Consider the following 18,651-nt stretch of genomic DNA (forward strand, 5'->3'; position numbering starts at 1 on the left):
GTGTCAGGGCTCTCTCTCTCTACTAGCCTGGTGGTCCAGTGTGTTAGGGCTCTATCTCTCTCTACTAGCCTGGTGGTCCAGTGTGTTACTGTTCTCTCTCTACTAGCCTGGTGGTCCAGTGTGTTAGGGCTCTCTCTCTCTACTAGCCTGGTGGTCCAGTGTGTTTCTGTTCTCTCTCTACTAGCCTGGTGGTCCAGTGTGTTTCTGTTCTCTCTCTACTAGCCTGGTGGTCCAGTGTGTTAGGGCTCTCTCTCTCTACTAGCCTGGTGGTCCAGTGTGTTAGGGCTCCCTCTCTCTACTAGCCTGGTGGTCCAGTGTGTTAGTGTTCTCTCTCTCTACTAGCCTGGTGGTCCAGTGTGTTAGGGCTCTCTCTCTCTACTAGCCTGGTGGTCCAGTGTGTTAGTGTTCTCTCTCTCTACTAGCCTGGTGGTCCAGTGTGTTAGTGTTCTCTCTCTCTACTAGCCTGGTGGTCCAGTGTGTTAGGGCTCTCTCTCTCTACTAGCCTGGTGGTCCAGTGTGTTAGGGCTCCCTCTCTCTACTAGCCTGGTGGTCCAGTGTGTTAGTGTTCTCTCTCTACTAGCCTGGTGGTCCAGTGTGTTAGTGTTCTCTCTCTCTACTAGCCTGGTGGTCCAGTGTGTTAGGGCTCTCTCTCTCTACTAGCCTGGTGGTCCAGTGTGTTAGGGCTCCCTCTCTTTACTAGCCTGGTGGTCCAGTGTGTTAGTGTTCTCTCTCTACTAGCCTGGTGGTCCAGTGTGTTAGTGTTCTCTCTCTCTACTAGCCTGGTGGTCCAGTGTGTTAGGGCTCTCTCTCTCTCTACTAGCCTGGTGGTCCAGTGTGTTAGGGCTCTCCCTCTCTCTACTAGCCTGGTGGTCCAGTGTGTTAGTGTTCTCTCTCTCTACTAGCCTGGTGGTCCAGTGTGTTAGTGTTCTCTCTCTCTACTAGCCTGGTGGTCCAGTGTGTTTGTGTTCTCTCTCTCTACTAGCCTGGTGGTCCAGTGTGTTAGTGCTCTCTCTCCACTAGCCTGGTGGTCCAGTGTGTTAGTGCTCTAGAAACTGCTCTCTTCAGTGTCATGACAACAACAGAATAGATGGCTACAGTACATACAGTATGACATGACAGCACCAAGATAGATGGCTACAGTCCATACAGTATGACATGACAACAACAGAATAGATGGCTACAGTCCATACAGTATGACATGACAACAACAGAATAGATGGCTACAGTCCATACAGTATGACATGACAACAACAGAATAGATGGCTCCAGTCCATACAGTATGACATGACAACAACAGAATAGATGGCTCCAGTCCATACAGTATGAGACAAGTCTCCTCTCTCCCTGTCTCTCTTATTCATACTGGTTGGACTGGTATATCCTTCTTGCTCTCCATCTCTTCTCCTCACACTGACATAAGATCTCCCAGACGATCCCTCTTCCTTTCCACTGGCAATTTTTTTCCACATTTTCCTCCTTCCCTCCTTCTCCTCTCTTTACTGCTCCTCACCTCTCCTGTCTTCACCTCTCCTCTCTTCACCTCTCCTGTCTTTTCTTCTCCTCTCCTCTCCTCTCCTCTCCTCTCCTCTCCTCTCCTCTCCTGTCTTCTCTTTACCTCTCCTCTGCTCTCTTTAACTCTCCTCTGCTCTCTTTACCTCTCCTCTCCTCTCCTCTCCTCTCCTCTCCTCTCCTCTCCTCTCCTCTCCTCTCCTCTCCTCTCCTCTCCTCTCTTTACCTCTCCTCTGCTCTCTTTACCTCTCATCTGCTCTCTTTACCTCTCCTCTCATCTCCTCACCTCACCTCTCCTGTCTTTTCTTCACCTCTATTGTCCTCTCCTCTCTTCTCCTCTCCTCTCCTCTCTTCACCTCTCCTGTCTTTTCCTCTCCTCTCCTCTCCTCTCCTCTCCTCTCCTCTCCTCTCCTCTCCTCTCATCTCATCTCATCTCCTCTCCTTTCCTCTCCTCTCATCTCATCTCATCTCATCTCCTCTCCTCTCATCTCCTCTCCTCTCCTCTCCTCTCCTCTCCTCTCCTCTCATCTCCTCTCCTCTCCTCTCCTCTCCTCTCCTCTCCTCATTGGCACCAGGAAGCCCCTGGCCTTAAGCCCCTGAAGGAGTTGAGCCATCTCTGTTATGGCAGGTGATGCATCTTGGAATCCAGTTGAGATGAAGTGGGTACATTATGTTACAGTTTTCAGTAAGATAGTATAATCAACCTGTGACCTTATGTGAAATATTTAAAATGCCTGCTAGGAGAGACAGACATACACACACACACACAAATAAACACACAGCTATCTCTCTCTCTCATTTTTAACACAGAGCCGGTATTGAATTGACGACATGGTTTCCATGGTAACGGGTGAGCATGCGGGTCTGCAGCCGAGGTGGGGTGTGTGGCACATGCCTCAGCCTGTCTGTCTGCACACAGTGTGTGTGTGTGTCTGAGCACGGTGTGTGTGTCTGCGGGAGAGAGTGAGAGAGCGAGAGAGAGTGTGTGTGTATGTGTGTGACTGTGTGTATGTGTGTGACTGTGTGTATACGTGTGTGACTGTGTGTATGTGTGTGTGCCTTCATCAGTATGCAGCTGGGCAGAGTGATGCCGGTACGTCAGGCGCATTCTCAGTGCAGCGGGAAAAATATAAACAAGAAAACGAAGGGAAGGGAAGGGAAAAAGGGGGAAAGGAAGGGGGAGAGAGATAGAGGACTGAAGGGTGAAATAGAGAGATAGAGGACTGAAGGGTGAAATAGAGAGATAGAGGACTGAAGGGTGAAATAGAGAGATAGAGGACTGAAGGACTGAAGGGTGAAATAGAGAGATAGAGGACTGAAGGGTGAAATAGAGAGATAGAGGACTGAAGGGTGAAATAGAGAGATAGAGGACTGAAGGGTGAAATAGAGAGATAGAGGACTGAAGGGTGAAATAGAGAGATAGAGGACTGAAGGGTGAAATAGAGAGAGGACTGAAGGGTGAAAGAGAGAGATGACTGAAGGGTGAAAGAGAGAGATGACTGAAGGGTGAAAGAGAGAGATGACTGAAAGGTGAAAGAGAGAGAGAACTGAAGGATGAAAGAGAGAGAGAACTGAAGGATGAAAGAGAGAGAACTGAAGGGTGAAAGAGAGAGAGAACTGAAGGGTGAAATAGAGAGAGGATTGAAGGGTGAAAGAGAGAGAGAACTGAAGGATGAAAAGAGAGAGAGAACTGAAGGGTGAAAAGAGAGAGGATTGAAGGGTGAAAGAGAGAGAGGACTGAAGGGTGAAAGAGAGAGAGAACTGAAGGATGAAAAGAGAGAGAGAACTGAAGGGTGAAAGAGAGAGAGGACTGAAGGGTGAAAGAGAGAGAGGACTGCATCTCACACCCACACAGTCACATTTCACACAAACATATAACGTGCCTACTACGTTCATCTAATGATTTCTATTCTAAAGGTAATTTCAACCATTTAGACCAAAATAAGCAACTGTATTATTAATTACAATTAAGTTGAGCACAGCTCTCCCATCTCTGGCTTCAATACGAACGTAGCTAGCTACATGTCCAAGAACACAAAATAAATGTCACCAACAACAGCATGACTTAGAAGTCAAACTTCAAGAAAGATAGAAGAATGCTTATGACCTACAATTCCAATAGTGTCAAGTCCATCTCATGGCCACAAAAACAAAATAACTGGCATCAACTACACAAAGCTGAACATCTCAATTCCTCAGACATAGTGTGTCATGATGGAGAATGTGATGTAACAGTCAAGGAGACTAGTCATTGGTGGGTTAGAGACCTGGACTTGAATGGGAGTCAATAGAGTTACCATGACATGCAGGAACAAGGGTAACCAACAAAACAATGGTGCTTTCAGAATTAGGTGGTGTTTCTGTGTAAAGAGACCAGTGTTAAGGCCTGGTGTTTCTGTATAAAGAGACCAGTGTTAAGGCCTGGTGTTTCTGTATAAAGAGACCAGTGTTAAGGCCTGGTGTTTCTGTATAAAGAGACCAGTGTTAAGGCCTGGTGTTTCTGTATAAATAGACCAGTGTTAAGGCCTGGTGTTTCTGTATAAAGAGACCAGTGTTAAGGCCTGGTGTTTCTGTATAAAGAGACCAGTGTTAAGGCCTGGTGTTTCTGTATAAAGAGACCAGTGTTAAGGCCTGGTGTTTCTGTATAAAGAGACCAGTGTTAAGGCCTGGTGTTTCTGTATAAAGAGACCAGTGTTAAGGCCTGGTGTTTATGTATAAAGAGACCAGTGTTAAGGCCTGGTGTTTCTGTATAAAGAGACCAGTGTTAAGGCCTGGTGTTTCTGTATAAAGAGACCAGTGTTAAGGCCTGGTGTTTCTGCATAAAGAGACCAGTGTTAAGGCCTGGTGTTTCTGTATAAATAGACCAGTGTTAAGGCCTGGTGTTTCTGTGTAAAGAGACCAGTGTTAAGGCCTGGTGTTTCTGTATAAAGAGACCAGTGTTAAGGCCTGGTGTTTCTGTATAAAGAGACCAGTGTTAAGGCCTGGTGTTTCTGTATAAAGAGACCAGTGTTAAGGCCTGGTGTTTCTGTATAAAGAGACCAGTGTTTAGGCTGATATCCCTGGCGTTTCTGTATAAAGAGACCAGTGTTAAGGCCTGGTGTTTCTGTATAAAGAGACCAGTGTTTAGGCTGATATCCCTGGTGTTTCTGCATAAAGAGACCAGTGTTAAGGCCTGGTGTTTCTGTATAAAGAGACCAGTGTTAAGGCCTGGTGTTTCTGTAGAAAGAGACCAGTGTTAAGGCCTGGTGTTTCTGCATAAAGAGACCAGTGTTAAGGCCTGGTGTTTCTGTATAAAGAGACCAGTGTTAAGGCCTGGTGTTTCTGTATAAAGAGACCCGTGTTAAGGCTGATATCCCTGGTGTTTCTGCATAAAGAGACCAGTGTTAAGGCCTGGTGTTTATGTATAAAGAGACCAGTGTTAAGGCCTGGTGTTTCTGTATAAAGAGACCAGTGTTTAGGCTGATATCCCTGGTGTTTCTGTATAAAGAGACCAGTGTTAAGGCCTGGTGTTTCTGTATAAAGAGACCAGTGTTAAGGCCTGGTGTTTCTGTATAAAGAGACCAGTGTTTAGGCTGATATCCCTGGTGTTTCTGTATAAAGAGACCAGTGTTTAGGCTGATATCCCTGGTGTTTCTGTATAAAGAGACCAGTGTTTAGGCTGGTCTCTCTATCTGTACCTAGAAAATCCATCCGTCCCCATCTGAACAACAAGGTGGCTGATTGTGGTCAAAGAGGATTAGATAACACACACAGAGAGAGAGAGGACAGGGGCACATACTGTACATTAACACAGTCAGTACACACACACACACACACACACACACACACACACACACACACACACACACACACACACACACACACACACACACACACACACACACACACACACACACACACACACACACACACACACACACACACACACACACACACACACACACACACACACACCACAGTTCTGTAAGCATGAGGGCATGAAAAAAAGAGGGAACATGTAATTGTTGATGACAGACTGTGCAAGTGCTTTAAGAAATGACAATAATGTCCAAACACTAGATGAGGAAAGGAGATACTTAGTCAGTTGCACAACTGAATGCATGCCCTATGAATCAGGTTCGGGGTGCTGCCTTAATCCACATCATCAGCGCCCAGGGAGCAGGTGTTCTAGGGGTGAACTACCTTGCTCGAAGGCAAAACGGCAGATTTTTCCACCTTGCCGGCTTGGGGATTCAAACAAGCAACCTTTTGGGTTGCTGCCCCAGAGCTCTAACCGCTAGGCTACCTGCTACACTTATGGTGCACAAAGAGCCTACACAGACAGAGAAACAGGAAGTATTATACAGAAATTAAAGGTTAACAATAAACTCTACCACTGACTGTTAATGACAGAATTGTATATTTAATAAGTAGGGTCATGGGACTATCTGGTCCACGTGTGGACATTTGATAAGAGCATGGTGCTAACAAGGTCATGGGTTCAATGCTCGCAGAGATCACATACACATACACGTACAACAAAATGTCTGAACTCTCTGTAATGTAAGTTGCTTTGCATTAAAGTGTCTTCTAAGTGGCATGACGGGCATCTCCAGTTGTGTCTACACATCGGTCCAATGACCTTTAGTCTAGCAGCACACACACACACACAACACACACACACACAGCTATAAAAACATTGGTCTGTATGTATCTTCCAATCTGACTAATACAAGGTGTTGCATTGATAGGTATATATATATATATATATATATATATGTGTGTGTGTGTTTCTGTATTTAAAACATGGAAACACATCTCACCATACACATGGCTGCTACTTTCAGCATCTGGATTTCCCACAGCAATGACATCCAAACACACACACACACACACACACACACAACAGACGGCATCCCTTGCTGGAATAACAACAGATACACATACTGGAATAACAACATATACACATACTGGAATAACAACATATAGACATACTGGAATAACAACATATACACATACTGGGATAACAACATATACACATACTGGGATAACAACATATAGACATACTGGAATAACAACATATACACATACTGGGATAACAACATATACACACTCTGGAATAACAACATATACACATACTGGAATAACAACATATACACATACTGGAATAACAACATATAGACATACTGGAATAACAACATATACACATACTGGAATAACAACATATAGACATACTGGAATAACAACATATAGACATACTGGAATAACAACATATAGACATACTGGAATAACAACATATACACATACTGGAATAACAACATATACACACTCTGGAATAACAACATATACACATACTGGGATAACAACATATACACATACTGGAATAACAACATATACACACTCTGGAATAACAACATATACACATACTGGAATAACAACATATAGACATACTGGAATAACAACATATACACACTCTGGAATAACAACATATAGACATACTGGAATAACAACATATACACACTCTGGAATAACAACATATACACATACTGGAATAACAACATATAGACATACTGGGATAACAACATATAGACATACTGGAATAACAACATATAGACATACTGGAATAACAACATATACACATACTGGGATAACAACATATACACATACTGGCATAACAACATATAGACATACTGGAATAACAACATATAGACATACTGGAATAACAACATATACACATACTGGGATAACAACAGATACACATACTGGCATAACAACATATAGACATACTGGAATAACAACATATACACACTCTGGAATAACAACATATACACATACTGGAATAACAACATATACACACTCTGGAATAACAACAGTTGTGTGCAAGCTAGAGGTCAAACCAGAACCTAATAAAAACAGCAACAAGCCTTCTTTACACACACATTCTCTCAGACACAGTCCCCTAGAAAATGTACACACACACACCGTGACAAACAGGTTCCTGGTACTCACACAGAAACACATTATGCTGTCCCTCATTCCTCATCGAGACGGTCGAGCATACTGATGACATCACAATGTTATCAGCGAGAGAAGTCTCCGGAGCCATGGCAGAGAGCAGAGCAGGATGCTGCTAACGCTAGGCTAACGCTAGCCCCCTTAGGTTCCCTATCCAGCACGTACATTTACTGTAGCCTGCCTACCGTGTGTACAAAACATCTGCCTGAGACTGGCTCCCTGCGACTGACATTTTGGATCTAAGTGAGAAGCTTTCCAAGAGCCTGCCTTCCTGCATGCTGCTACTGTAGCTGAGCAACTGTGGGGCAGCTTGTCTGACTTAGTTGCTCCCAGGGCAGAACACACAGCTAAACAATAAATTGAACATTTACTCATACATAAAGTACATAACATCAGTACATAACCTAGACATAAGAGATGTACACTTGGAGATTCGAGCTACCTAAAAGCATCAACAAGCAACCACATGTAAAGGACAGAGTAGGAAGTGGTATAACCCAAGACAGCAGTGCTGTAAGCATGTTCATATTAACAATGGTATTCAACCTGAAACACCCATATTAACAATGGGATTCAACCTGAAACACCCATATTAAAAATGGGAATCAACCTGATACACCCATATTAACAATGGGATTCAACCTGAAACACAATTTTAACAATGGGATTCAACCTGAAACACCCATATTAACAATGGGATTCAACCTGATACACCCATATTAACAATGGGATTCAACCTGAAACACAATTTTAACAATGGGATTCAACCTGAAACACCCATATTAACAATGGGATTCAACCTGAAACACAATTTTAACAATGGTATTCAACCTGATACACCCATATTAACAATGGGAATCAACCTGAAACACCCATATTAACAATGGGATTCAACCTGATACACCCATATTAACAATGGGATTCAACCTGAAACACCCATATTAACAATGGGAATCAACCTGAAACACCCATATTAACAATGGGATTCAACCTGAAACACAATTTTAACAATGGTATTCAACCTGATACACCCATATTAACAATGGGAATCAACCTGAAACACCCATATTAACAATGGGATTCAACCTGAAACACCCATTTTAACAATGGTATTCAACCTGAAAACCCCATATTAACAATGGGATTCAACCTGAAACACAATTTTAACAATGGTATTCAACCTGAAACACCCATATTAACAATGGGATTCAACCTGAAACACCCATATTAACAATGTGATTCAACATGATACATCCAAATTAACAATGGGATTCAACCTGAAACACCCATTTTAACAATGGTATTCAACCTGAAAACCCCATATTAACAATGGGATTCAACCTGAAACACCCATATTAACAATGTGATTCAACATGATACATCCAAATTAACAATGGGAATCAATCTGAAACACCCATTTTAACAATGGGATTCAACCTGAAACACAATTTTAACAATGGTATTCAACCTGATACACCCATATTAACAATGTGATTCAACATGATACATCCAAATTAACAATGGGAATCAATCTGAAACACCCATTTTAACAATGGGATTCAACCTGATACACCCATATTAACAATGTGATTCAACATGATACATCCAAATTAACAATGGGATTCAACCTGAAACACCCATATTAACAATGGGATTCAACCTGAAACACCCATATTAACAATGTGATTCAACATGATACATCCAAATTAACAATGGGATTCAACCTGAAACACCCATTTTAACAATGGTATTCAACCTGAAAACCCCATATTAACAATGGGATTCAACCTGAAACACCCATATTAACAATGTGATTCAACATGATACATCCAAATTAACAATGGGAATCAATCTGAAACACCCATTTTAACAATGGGATTCAACCTGATACACCCATATTAACAATGTGATTCAACATGATACATCCAAATTAACAATGGGATTCAACCTGAAACACCCATATTAACAATGGGATTCAACATGATACATCCAAATTAACAATGGGATTCAACCTGCTACACCCATATTAACAATGGGAATCAACCTGAAACACCCATATTAACAATGGGATTAAACCTGCTACACCCATAATAACAATGTGATTCAACCTGAAACACCCATATTAACAATGGGAATCAATCTGAAACACCCATATTAACTCATAGATTAAATTCAGTTCTGTGAATATTTTGTCTGGTACACTAAATGAGCACTGCGTTATATGGGTGCAGTAATATCATATGGGTGGTGTAGTAATATCATATGGGTGGTGTAATATCATATGGGTAGTGTAATATCATATGGGTGGTTTAATATCATATGGGTGGTTTAATATCATATGGGTGATGTAGTAATATCATATGGGTGGTGTATTATCATATGGGTGGTGTAGTAATATCATATGGGTGGTGTAATATCATATGGGTGGTGTACTATCATATGGGTGGTGTAGTAATATCATATGGGTGGTGTAGTAATATCATATGGGTGGTGTAATATCATATGGGTGGTGTAGTAATATCATATGGGTGGTGTAGTAATATCATATGGGTGGTGTAATATCACACTGGATGTCAGAAGGTGAATTCACCAATTTGTAAGTCGCTCTGGATAAGAGCGTCTGCTAAATGACTTAAATGTAAATGTAAATATGGGTGGTGTAGTAATATCATATGGGTGGTGTGATATCATATGGGTGGTGTAGTAATATCATATGGGTGGTGTAGTAATATAATTTGGGTGCTGAAGTAATATCATATGGGTGGTTGGTTAATATCATATGGGTGATGCTGTAATATCCTATAGGTGCGGTAATATCATATGGGTGGTACATTAATATCATATGGGTAATTAGCTAATATTATATGGGTGGTGAGGTAATATCATACGGGTTGTATTGTAATATATTATGGGTGGTGTGATATCATATGGGTGGTGTAATACCATATGGGTGATGTGATATCATATGGGTGGTGTAATATCATATGGGTGGTGTAGTAATATCATATGGGTGGTGTAGTAATATCATATGGGTGGTGTAGTAATATCATATGGGTGTTGTATTATCATATGGGTGGTGTAGTAATATCATATGGGTGGTGTAATATCATATGGGTGGTGTAATATCATATGGGTGGTGTAATATCATATGGGTGGTGTAATATCATATGGGTGGTGTGATATCATATGGGTGGTGTAATATCATATGGGTGGTGTAATATCATATGCAGGCTATTATTAACGGTCAGATTTTTAACTTGAGTTATAACCTTTGGCTGTAGTTGTGTTATGTTGTATATCTCATGATGGTGCTGATGTTCTTTATATCTAAGTGTTTAACTGGGCTCAGAGAGAGGAAGGTGACTGGGCACTTACGATCACACTCTGTGTCCTCCTCTCCATCCCACTTTAAGACATAGACCTTGGTCCCAGACCCTGTAGGTCTACTGTAAAGCTCTATCTCAAAACTAAATTCACTACTCAATGCCATGCCCACAGACCTATGGCAGTTCACCCAGTTCACCCATTGTCTAGATCGTCTGAGTAGTAATAATTAGGTAGATAGTGGTCCTACCTTGGTGGAGGCCATCTCGCTGACAGAGTGTCTGGTCTGCAGGGTCTCCAGCTGGTCCAGGCACCAGTCCAGCTCCTCCAACGTCTCTGTGGCCAGCTTCTGGTAGGCCTCCTCTGGTGGGGGGAGACAGGGGTCGGAGGAAAGGGGAATAGGGGGTAGGGGAACGGGGACAGGTAGGGATGGTGAGTGGTGGTGGTCAGTTTTGAGGCGTTTGACAGGGGTGTGCGACGTCATCTCTTGCGTTTCATCGGTGGTGATACCATAGACGAGTGCAATGCCCGGGTTGCCTGAGTGGATGCATAGGTGACTCTTCATGGTTAGAGGGGCTTGAAGAGCAAAAAGTGTCTACGGTGATGATAGCTTCCCCACAGAGATATTGAACAGGGGAAAATACTTGTCTCTGAGATGATCTCTGGCTGTAGCTAAGTATTTTTCATAAGTGCCAACAATCACCCTTCAGTCACTCTCTCAGTCCTCCAGAGAGTAGTTACAGTAGTAGTAGAAGTAGTTATAGAATCCCAAGAAGAGAAAGTTCCACAGAGTGTAGTTCTGGTATCCACAATGGAGCATTCTACAATCCAGAGTGAGACGTTTTAGAATCCACAGTTCTAACATCTAGGGGAAGTTCCACAGTGTCACACTAGAACGAGTCCAGCCTTGCAAAAGCCCTGATGGGAAAGCACAGCAAAGCTGCCCCCATGCTCTACGAGCTGAAAACAAAAAAACACACATGGAATCCAACGCCTACACGAAAATCTTTCGACGGTCCGGAAAGAGTTGTGCTCTATCCAACCCAGAGGAGTCCCAGATTTGGGATAGCAGGAAAATCTGTCTCACACATCTCTACACGATCAACACTCTTCCCAGGGATATCCAGAAGCAAAAACAGGAAAACTTCCTCAGCCTACCGTGATGAGGAGTCATCGACAAAGAGAAGTCTAAGACAAAGCCAAGACCCCCCTTCCAAACACACACACACACACACACACACACACACACACACACACACACACACACACACACACACACACACACACACACACACACACACACACACACACACACCTCCTTCAAAGACAGAGAACCACATTCGTAGCCCACAGACACACACACACACACAGAGAGAGCCACGGTTGAGTTTATTTTCTGTCTCAAATCCCCTGTCCTCCCTGCATCGACGACACAATGACGATGACCGCTGCTCTGACAGGCAGATGGACAGTCAGACAGATGGAGAGAAATGGTCCAAGCGGGTCTGACTGTGGATAAAGCAATACGTCAATAGGAGAGATGGCTGACTCAAAAAGCATGAGTTGAAAACGCTTTGCTTCCTGTGAAAACACTGCTCAGCACACAAGAAGAGCCGGACTGGAGTAACAGACTACCCGGACTGGACTGGAGTCACAGGTTCAGATCTGAGCCCCTAACCACTGATACAGGGTCAGATGTCTACTGAATCCCCTCCAATGGTTAAAGTTGGTGTATAGTTAGTGTAATCTGTTCCTATATCTATAGTTAGGTTAGTATCTAACGCTTAAGTTTGATGGATATATCCTGTTCGAAGACTTCGCATCCTTCCTTCTCCCTTCCTTGATGTAATCACTAAGGCATGATTTAACCCTTCCAATCATATTCTAGAACAGTGATATGGCTATATGACTTGTGGTTCTGACTATGAAAACAGACAAAGAAAACATGATGACAAACACATAAGCACGCACACAAACAGTCACTGAGAGCATCCCGCCAGTGGAACTATGAATAGTAGTCAGTCAGGCTAAACCTCCTCATGATTAATCCTCATTAGGAAGTGATGTAGGGGTATTTCCGCTCAGCCACATATTCCCTGTGTTTTTACCTAATCCTGGATTAGGGCAGACAACGCTCTAGTCATCTGGAAATGTTCTAAATCTAAGATTTGTGGTGGAGCGTAGTTACGCTTCTAAACATATTAATGCTGCTATGTGTTGAGTTGTTTTAAGTTGTGTGTGCTATATATATATATATATATATATATATATATATATACACACTCCACTAAGTTGCGCAGTGGTCTAAGAAACTGTATCTCTGTACAAGAAGCATCACTGCAGTACCTGGTTCAAATCTAGGCTGCATCACATCTGGCTGTGATTGGGAGTCCCACAATTGGCCCAGCATTGTCTGGGTTTGGCTGGGGTAGGCTGTCATTGTAAATAAGAATTTGTTCTTAACTGTAGGCTGTGGTGATGGACATGTGATGGACAATGAAAGAGTAAGTGAGAGGAGGACAGAGCTACAAAGAGACAGAGTAGAAAACAAAAATGCATCTATCTCTGGATCCCCCCCTTTCTCTTAGCCTTTGCTTGCGTCTCCATCACCATCTTTGTTTCTCTCCTCCTCTCTGCATTCTCCTCATCTCTCTTCCATTTTCTATGTATTTATTTATCTCGCTGTGCAGACAGTCAGTGGCTGGGCTTGGAGGTTTCAGAAGCTTAAAAACAGGGGTCCTCTTGAAGCAGGGGTCCTCTGTCCTTGCTGGCAACATCTCCTCTGACGTCAATAGCATCTCTCTCTCTCTCTCTCTGTCCTTCAAATGGCTATGCAGAAAGTCAGTGGCTGGGGGGTTTCAGAAGCTTAAAAACAGGGGTCCTCTTGAAGCAGGGGTCCTCTGTCCTTGCTGACAACATCTCCTCTGACGTCAATGGCATTCTTCTCCTGCTCAGTGAGACACACCAGGCCCGCCCCTCTCAGGGAAATGGCAAGGGCTCATGCTAAACCCTGGACCGGCGCTATAGCGGATCAGGAGTCCCAAGCAATTGTCACCAAAACAGTGGTGCTTGGTAGAATTAGCTAACGGACTAGTTAGTAAGCTAGCTCGGGGTTTCTCATATCTCAACCAAAGTTCCACTAGTCAATCCCTTATTTGATGTAGACTGCAGTAGTAGCACACCACTGATTAGTTGACCAGTTGAATGAGGTGTGGTGGTACTGGAAGAGATCCAGTACTGTGTATGGGTAGTCTAGGAGAGGGTTGGGAAACACTACCATAGGGGACGGACATGTAGGTGCCCCATAAATTGAACACTTCCCCTGCTTTTCAGATGGCTGATATTTTTTTAATTTTTAAACATGTCTTCATCATTGTTTGATGGAAGACAACAGGGGTATGGTAATTGAATAAGGCGACATATGATCAACATCTGACTTCTCTTTATGAATCTAATTAAACTTACAGTAAGTCTTCGGGTCACCAGTATTGACACATATACATTAATTAACCCCAACATCAGCATTGATGTTATTAGGCAACATGGTCACATATTTTCGGTATACTTGGAAATAAAGAGGGCGGCTATTTAAATAAACACTATATAAGTGGACGCTCCTTCAAATTAGTGGATTTGGCTATTTCAGCCACACCAGTTGCTGACAGCTGTATAAAATTGAGCACAGCCATGCAATCTCCATAGAACATTGGCAGTAGAATGGCTTTACTGAAGAGCTTAGTGACTTTCAATGTGGCACAGGTCATAGGATGGCCCCGCCAACAAGTTAGTTTGTCAAATTTATGCCCTGCTAGAGCTGCTCCGGGCAACTGTAAGTACTGTTTACATCTGCTGATGTAAAAAGGGCTTCATAAATACATCTGATTTGATTTGTTATTGTGAAGTGGACACATCTAGGAACAACAACGGCTCAGCCACAAAGTGGTAGGCCACACAAGCTCACAGTAAGAGACCAGCGAGTACTGAAGCGCGTAGCGCGTAAAAATCATATTGTCCTCGGTTGCAACACTGACTACCGAGTTCCTAACTGCCTCTGGAAGCAACTTCAGTCCAAGAACTGTTCTTCGGGAGCTTAAGAAGGCTTGTGGGGTGGCAGGTAGCCTAGTGGTTAGAGCATTGGGCCAGTAACAAACAGGTCGCTAGATGGAATCCCCAAGCTGACAAGGGAGTTAACCCACTGTTCCTAGGCCGTCATTGTAAATAAGAATTTGTTCTTAACTGACTTGCCTAGTTAAATTAAAAAATATTTAAAAATTGCCATGCGCGTTGCCTGGAGTGGTGTAAAGCTCGCTGACATTGGACTCTGGAGCAGTGGAAACGCATTCTCTGGAGTGAATTAATCACACTTCACCACCTGGCAGTCCGACGGACAAATGTGGGTTTGGCGGATGCCAGGAGAACACTACCTGCCTGAATGCATAGTGCCAGTTGTAAAGTTTGGTGGAGAAATAATTTTCTGGGGCTGTTTTTCATGGTTCGGGCTGGGCCCCTTAGTTCCAGTGAAGGGAAATCTCAACACTACAGCATACAATAATATTCTAGACGATTCTGTGATCCAAATTTGTGGCAACAGTTTGGGAAGGCCCTTTCCTGTTTCAGAATGACAATGCCCCCATGAAAAAAGCGAGGTCCATACAGAAATGGTTTGTTGAAATCGGTGTGGAAGAACTTGACTGGCCTGCACAGAGCCCTGACCTCAACCCCATCTAACACCTTTGGGATGAATTGGAATGCTGACTGTGAACCAGGCCTAATTGCCCAACATACGTGCCCGACCTCACTAATGCTCTTCAGGCTGAATGGAAGCAAGTTCCCGTAGCAATGTTCCAACATCTAGTGGAAAGCCTTCACAGAAGAGTGGAGGCTGTTATAGCAGCAAATGAGGGACCAACTCCATTTTAATGCCCACAAATTTGGAATGAGATGCTCGCGATCCTTCACAACTTTTGGCTATGAAGTCTAGTCTAGAGCTCCTCCTCCACATAATCAAGTGGAATCAATTAGTATTAGCGGGTGCCAAGGATCAAGCTGGGTCTGGATTATTCTGGTTAATGGACTAGAATGGTACCATTACTTTTCCCAGTGGCTTCTTTTACAGATCCAATACAACTTCATTATGCAACAATGGAAATGGCACGGGTACAAAACACACACACAAACTTTAGAACGTCACAAGTCCTGTGTCAGTCAGCTACGCTAGAGACACCAGTGTGGGATCATTAGATGTTCATGATAGCCCTACAATAACATGGCAAGTGGTATTCAAGGTCAAATCTGTATTACAGTCAAGCAGGAGTGAAAAAAACAGCTGAGTTAAGACAAGAAACAAATCTTAAAGACCAGTGTATTACTGCCCTTTGAATCATCAACTTTAAAGATGCTTTTGAAAGCACAACAGGGCACCAATGTGTAAAACATGCTCTTTGTCTCCCTCTGCTGTATACATCTGGTACTGGTGTTGCAATACCAACGCCATCACTCACCACGTAACTCCAATAGTAACACCACCATTACTCACCAATGCACCCCAGAAGTCACTACAGTCCCCAAACACTTAAAACATGTCTCCTTCTCTCCTTTATACCATGGGGCTATAACTGATCCATACATATACAGTGGGACAAAAAAGTATTTAGTCAGCCACCAATTATGCAAGTTCTCCCACTTAAAAAGATGAGAGAGGCCTGTAATTTTCATCATAGGTACATTTCAACTATGACAGACAAAATGAGAAAAAACATTTTTTTATTAATTTATTTGCAAATTATGGTGGAAAATAAGTATTTGGTCAATAACAAAAGTTTATCTCAATACTTTGTTATATACCCTTTGTTGGCAATGACAGAGGTCAAACATTTTCTGTAAGTCTTCACAAGGTTTTCACACACTGTTGCTGGTATTTTGGCCCATTCCTCCATGCAGATCTCCTTTAGAGCAGTGATGTTTTGGGGCTGTTGCTGGGCAACACGGACTTTCAACTCCCTCCAAAGATTTTCTATGGGGTTGAGATCAGGAGGATGGCTAGGCCACTCCAGGACCTTGAAATGCTTCTTACGAAGCCACTCCTTCATTGCCTGGGCGGTGTGTTTGGGATCATTGTCATGCTGAAAGACCCAGCCACGTTTCATCTTCAATGCCCTTACTGATGGAAGGAGGTTTTCACTCAAAATCTCACGATACATGGCCCCATTCATTCTTTCCTTTACATTTATCAGTCATCCTGGTCCCTTTGCAGAAAAACAGCCCCAAAGCATGATGTTTCCACCCCCATGCTTCACAGTAGGTATGGTGTTCTTTAGATGCAACTCAGCATTCTTTGTCCTCCAAACACGACGAGATGGTAGGCTGATGGTAGGCTTTGTTACTTTGGTCCCAGCTCTCTGCAGGTCATTCATTAGGTCCCCCCGTGTGGTTCTGGGATTTTTGCTCACCGTTCTTGTGATCATTTTGACCTCACGGGGTGAGATATTGCGTGGAACCCCAGATCGAGGGAGATTATCAGTGGTCTTGTATGTCTTCCATTTCCTAATAATTGCTCCCACAGTTGATTTCTTCAAACCAAGCTGCTTACCTATTGAAGATTCAGTCTTCCCAGCCTGGTGCAGGTCTACAATTTTGTTTCTGGTGTCCTTTGACAGCTCTTTGGTCTTGGCCATAGTGGAGTTTGTAGTGTGACTGTTTGAGGTTGTGGACAGGTGTCTTTTATACTGATAACAAGTTCAAACAGGTGCCATTAATACAGGTAACGAGTGGAGGACAGAGGAGCCTCTTAAAGAAGACGTTATATGTCTGTGAGAGACAGAAATCTTGCTTGTTTGTAGGTGACCAAATACTTATTTTCCACCATAATTTGCATGTAAATTAATTAAAAATCCTACAATGTGATTTTCTGGAATTCTTTTTCTCATTTTGTCTGTCATAGTGGAAGTGTACCTATGATGAAAATTACAGGCCTTTCTCATCTTTTTAAGTAGGAGAACTTGCACAATTGGTGGCTGACTAAATACTTTTTTGCCCCACTGTATATATTTTTTTCACCTTTATTTAACCAGGTGGGTCCGTTGAGAACAAGTTCTCATTTACAACTGCGACCTGGACAAGATAAAGCAAAGCAGTGCGACACAAACAACACAGAGTTACACATGGGATAAACAAACCTACAGTCAATAACACAATAGAAAATTATATATACAGTGTGTGCAAATATAGTAAGATTAGGGAAGTAAGGCACTAAATAGGCCATAGTGACGAAATAATTACAATTTCGCAATTATACACTGGAGTTATAGATGTGCAGAAGATTAAGTAGAGATACTGGGGTGCAAAAGAGCAAAAAATAAATAACAATATGGGGATGAGGTAGTTGGTTGGGCTATTTACAGATGGGCTGTGTACAGGTACAATGATTGGTAAGCTGTTCTGACAGCTGATCCTTAAAGTTAGTGAGGGAGATTAAGACTCCAGCTTCAGTGATTTTTGCAATTCATTCCAGTCATTGGCAGCAGAGAACTGGAAGGAAAGGCAGCCAAAGGAGGAGTTGGCTTTGGGGATGAGCAGTGAAATATACCTGCTGGAGCACGTGCTACGGGTGGGTGCTGCTATGGTGACTAGTGAGCTGAGATAAGGCAGGGCTTTACCTAGCAAAGACTTATAGATGACCTAGAGCAAGTGGGTCTGGCGACGAATATGAAGCTAGGGCCAGCCAACGAGAGCATACAGGTCGCAGTGGTGGGTAGTATATGGGGCTTTGGTGACAAAACGGATGGCACTGTGATAGACTACATCCATGTTGCTGAGTAGAGTGTT

General features: G+C 42.9%; 1 protein-coding gene across 6 annotated transcripts in view; it reads right to left on the reverse strand.

Moving 5' to 3' along the window:
* Positions 1-18,651, reverse strand: part of LOC135518341 (3',5'-cyclic-AMP phosphodiesterase 4D-like) — a 386,883-nt gene that overhangs the window by 30,598 nt on the left and 337,634 nt on the right. For all 6 annotated transcript variants that reach the window (XM_064943444.1, XM_064943443.1, XM_064943447.1 and 3 more), the window contains one exon: positions 11,078-11,190. In XM_064943444.1, coding sequence (XP_064799516.1) covers positions 11,078-11,190 — 113 coding nt within the window. The remainder of the gene's footprint in view (positions 1-11,077; positions 11,191-18,651) is intronic.

The sequence above is a fragment of the Oncorhynchus masou genome, chromosome 28 (genome assembly GCF_036934945.1).
Source record: "Oncorhynchus masou masou isolate Uvic2021 chromosome 28, UVic_Omas_1.1, whole genome shotgun sequence".
Taxonomy (NCBI): domain Eukaryota; kingdom Metazoa; phylum Chordata; class Actinopteri; order Salmoniformes; family Salmonidae; genus Oncorhynchus; species Oncorhynchus masou.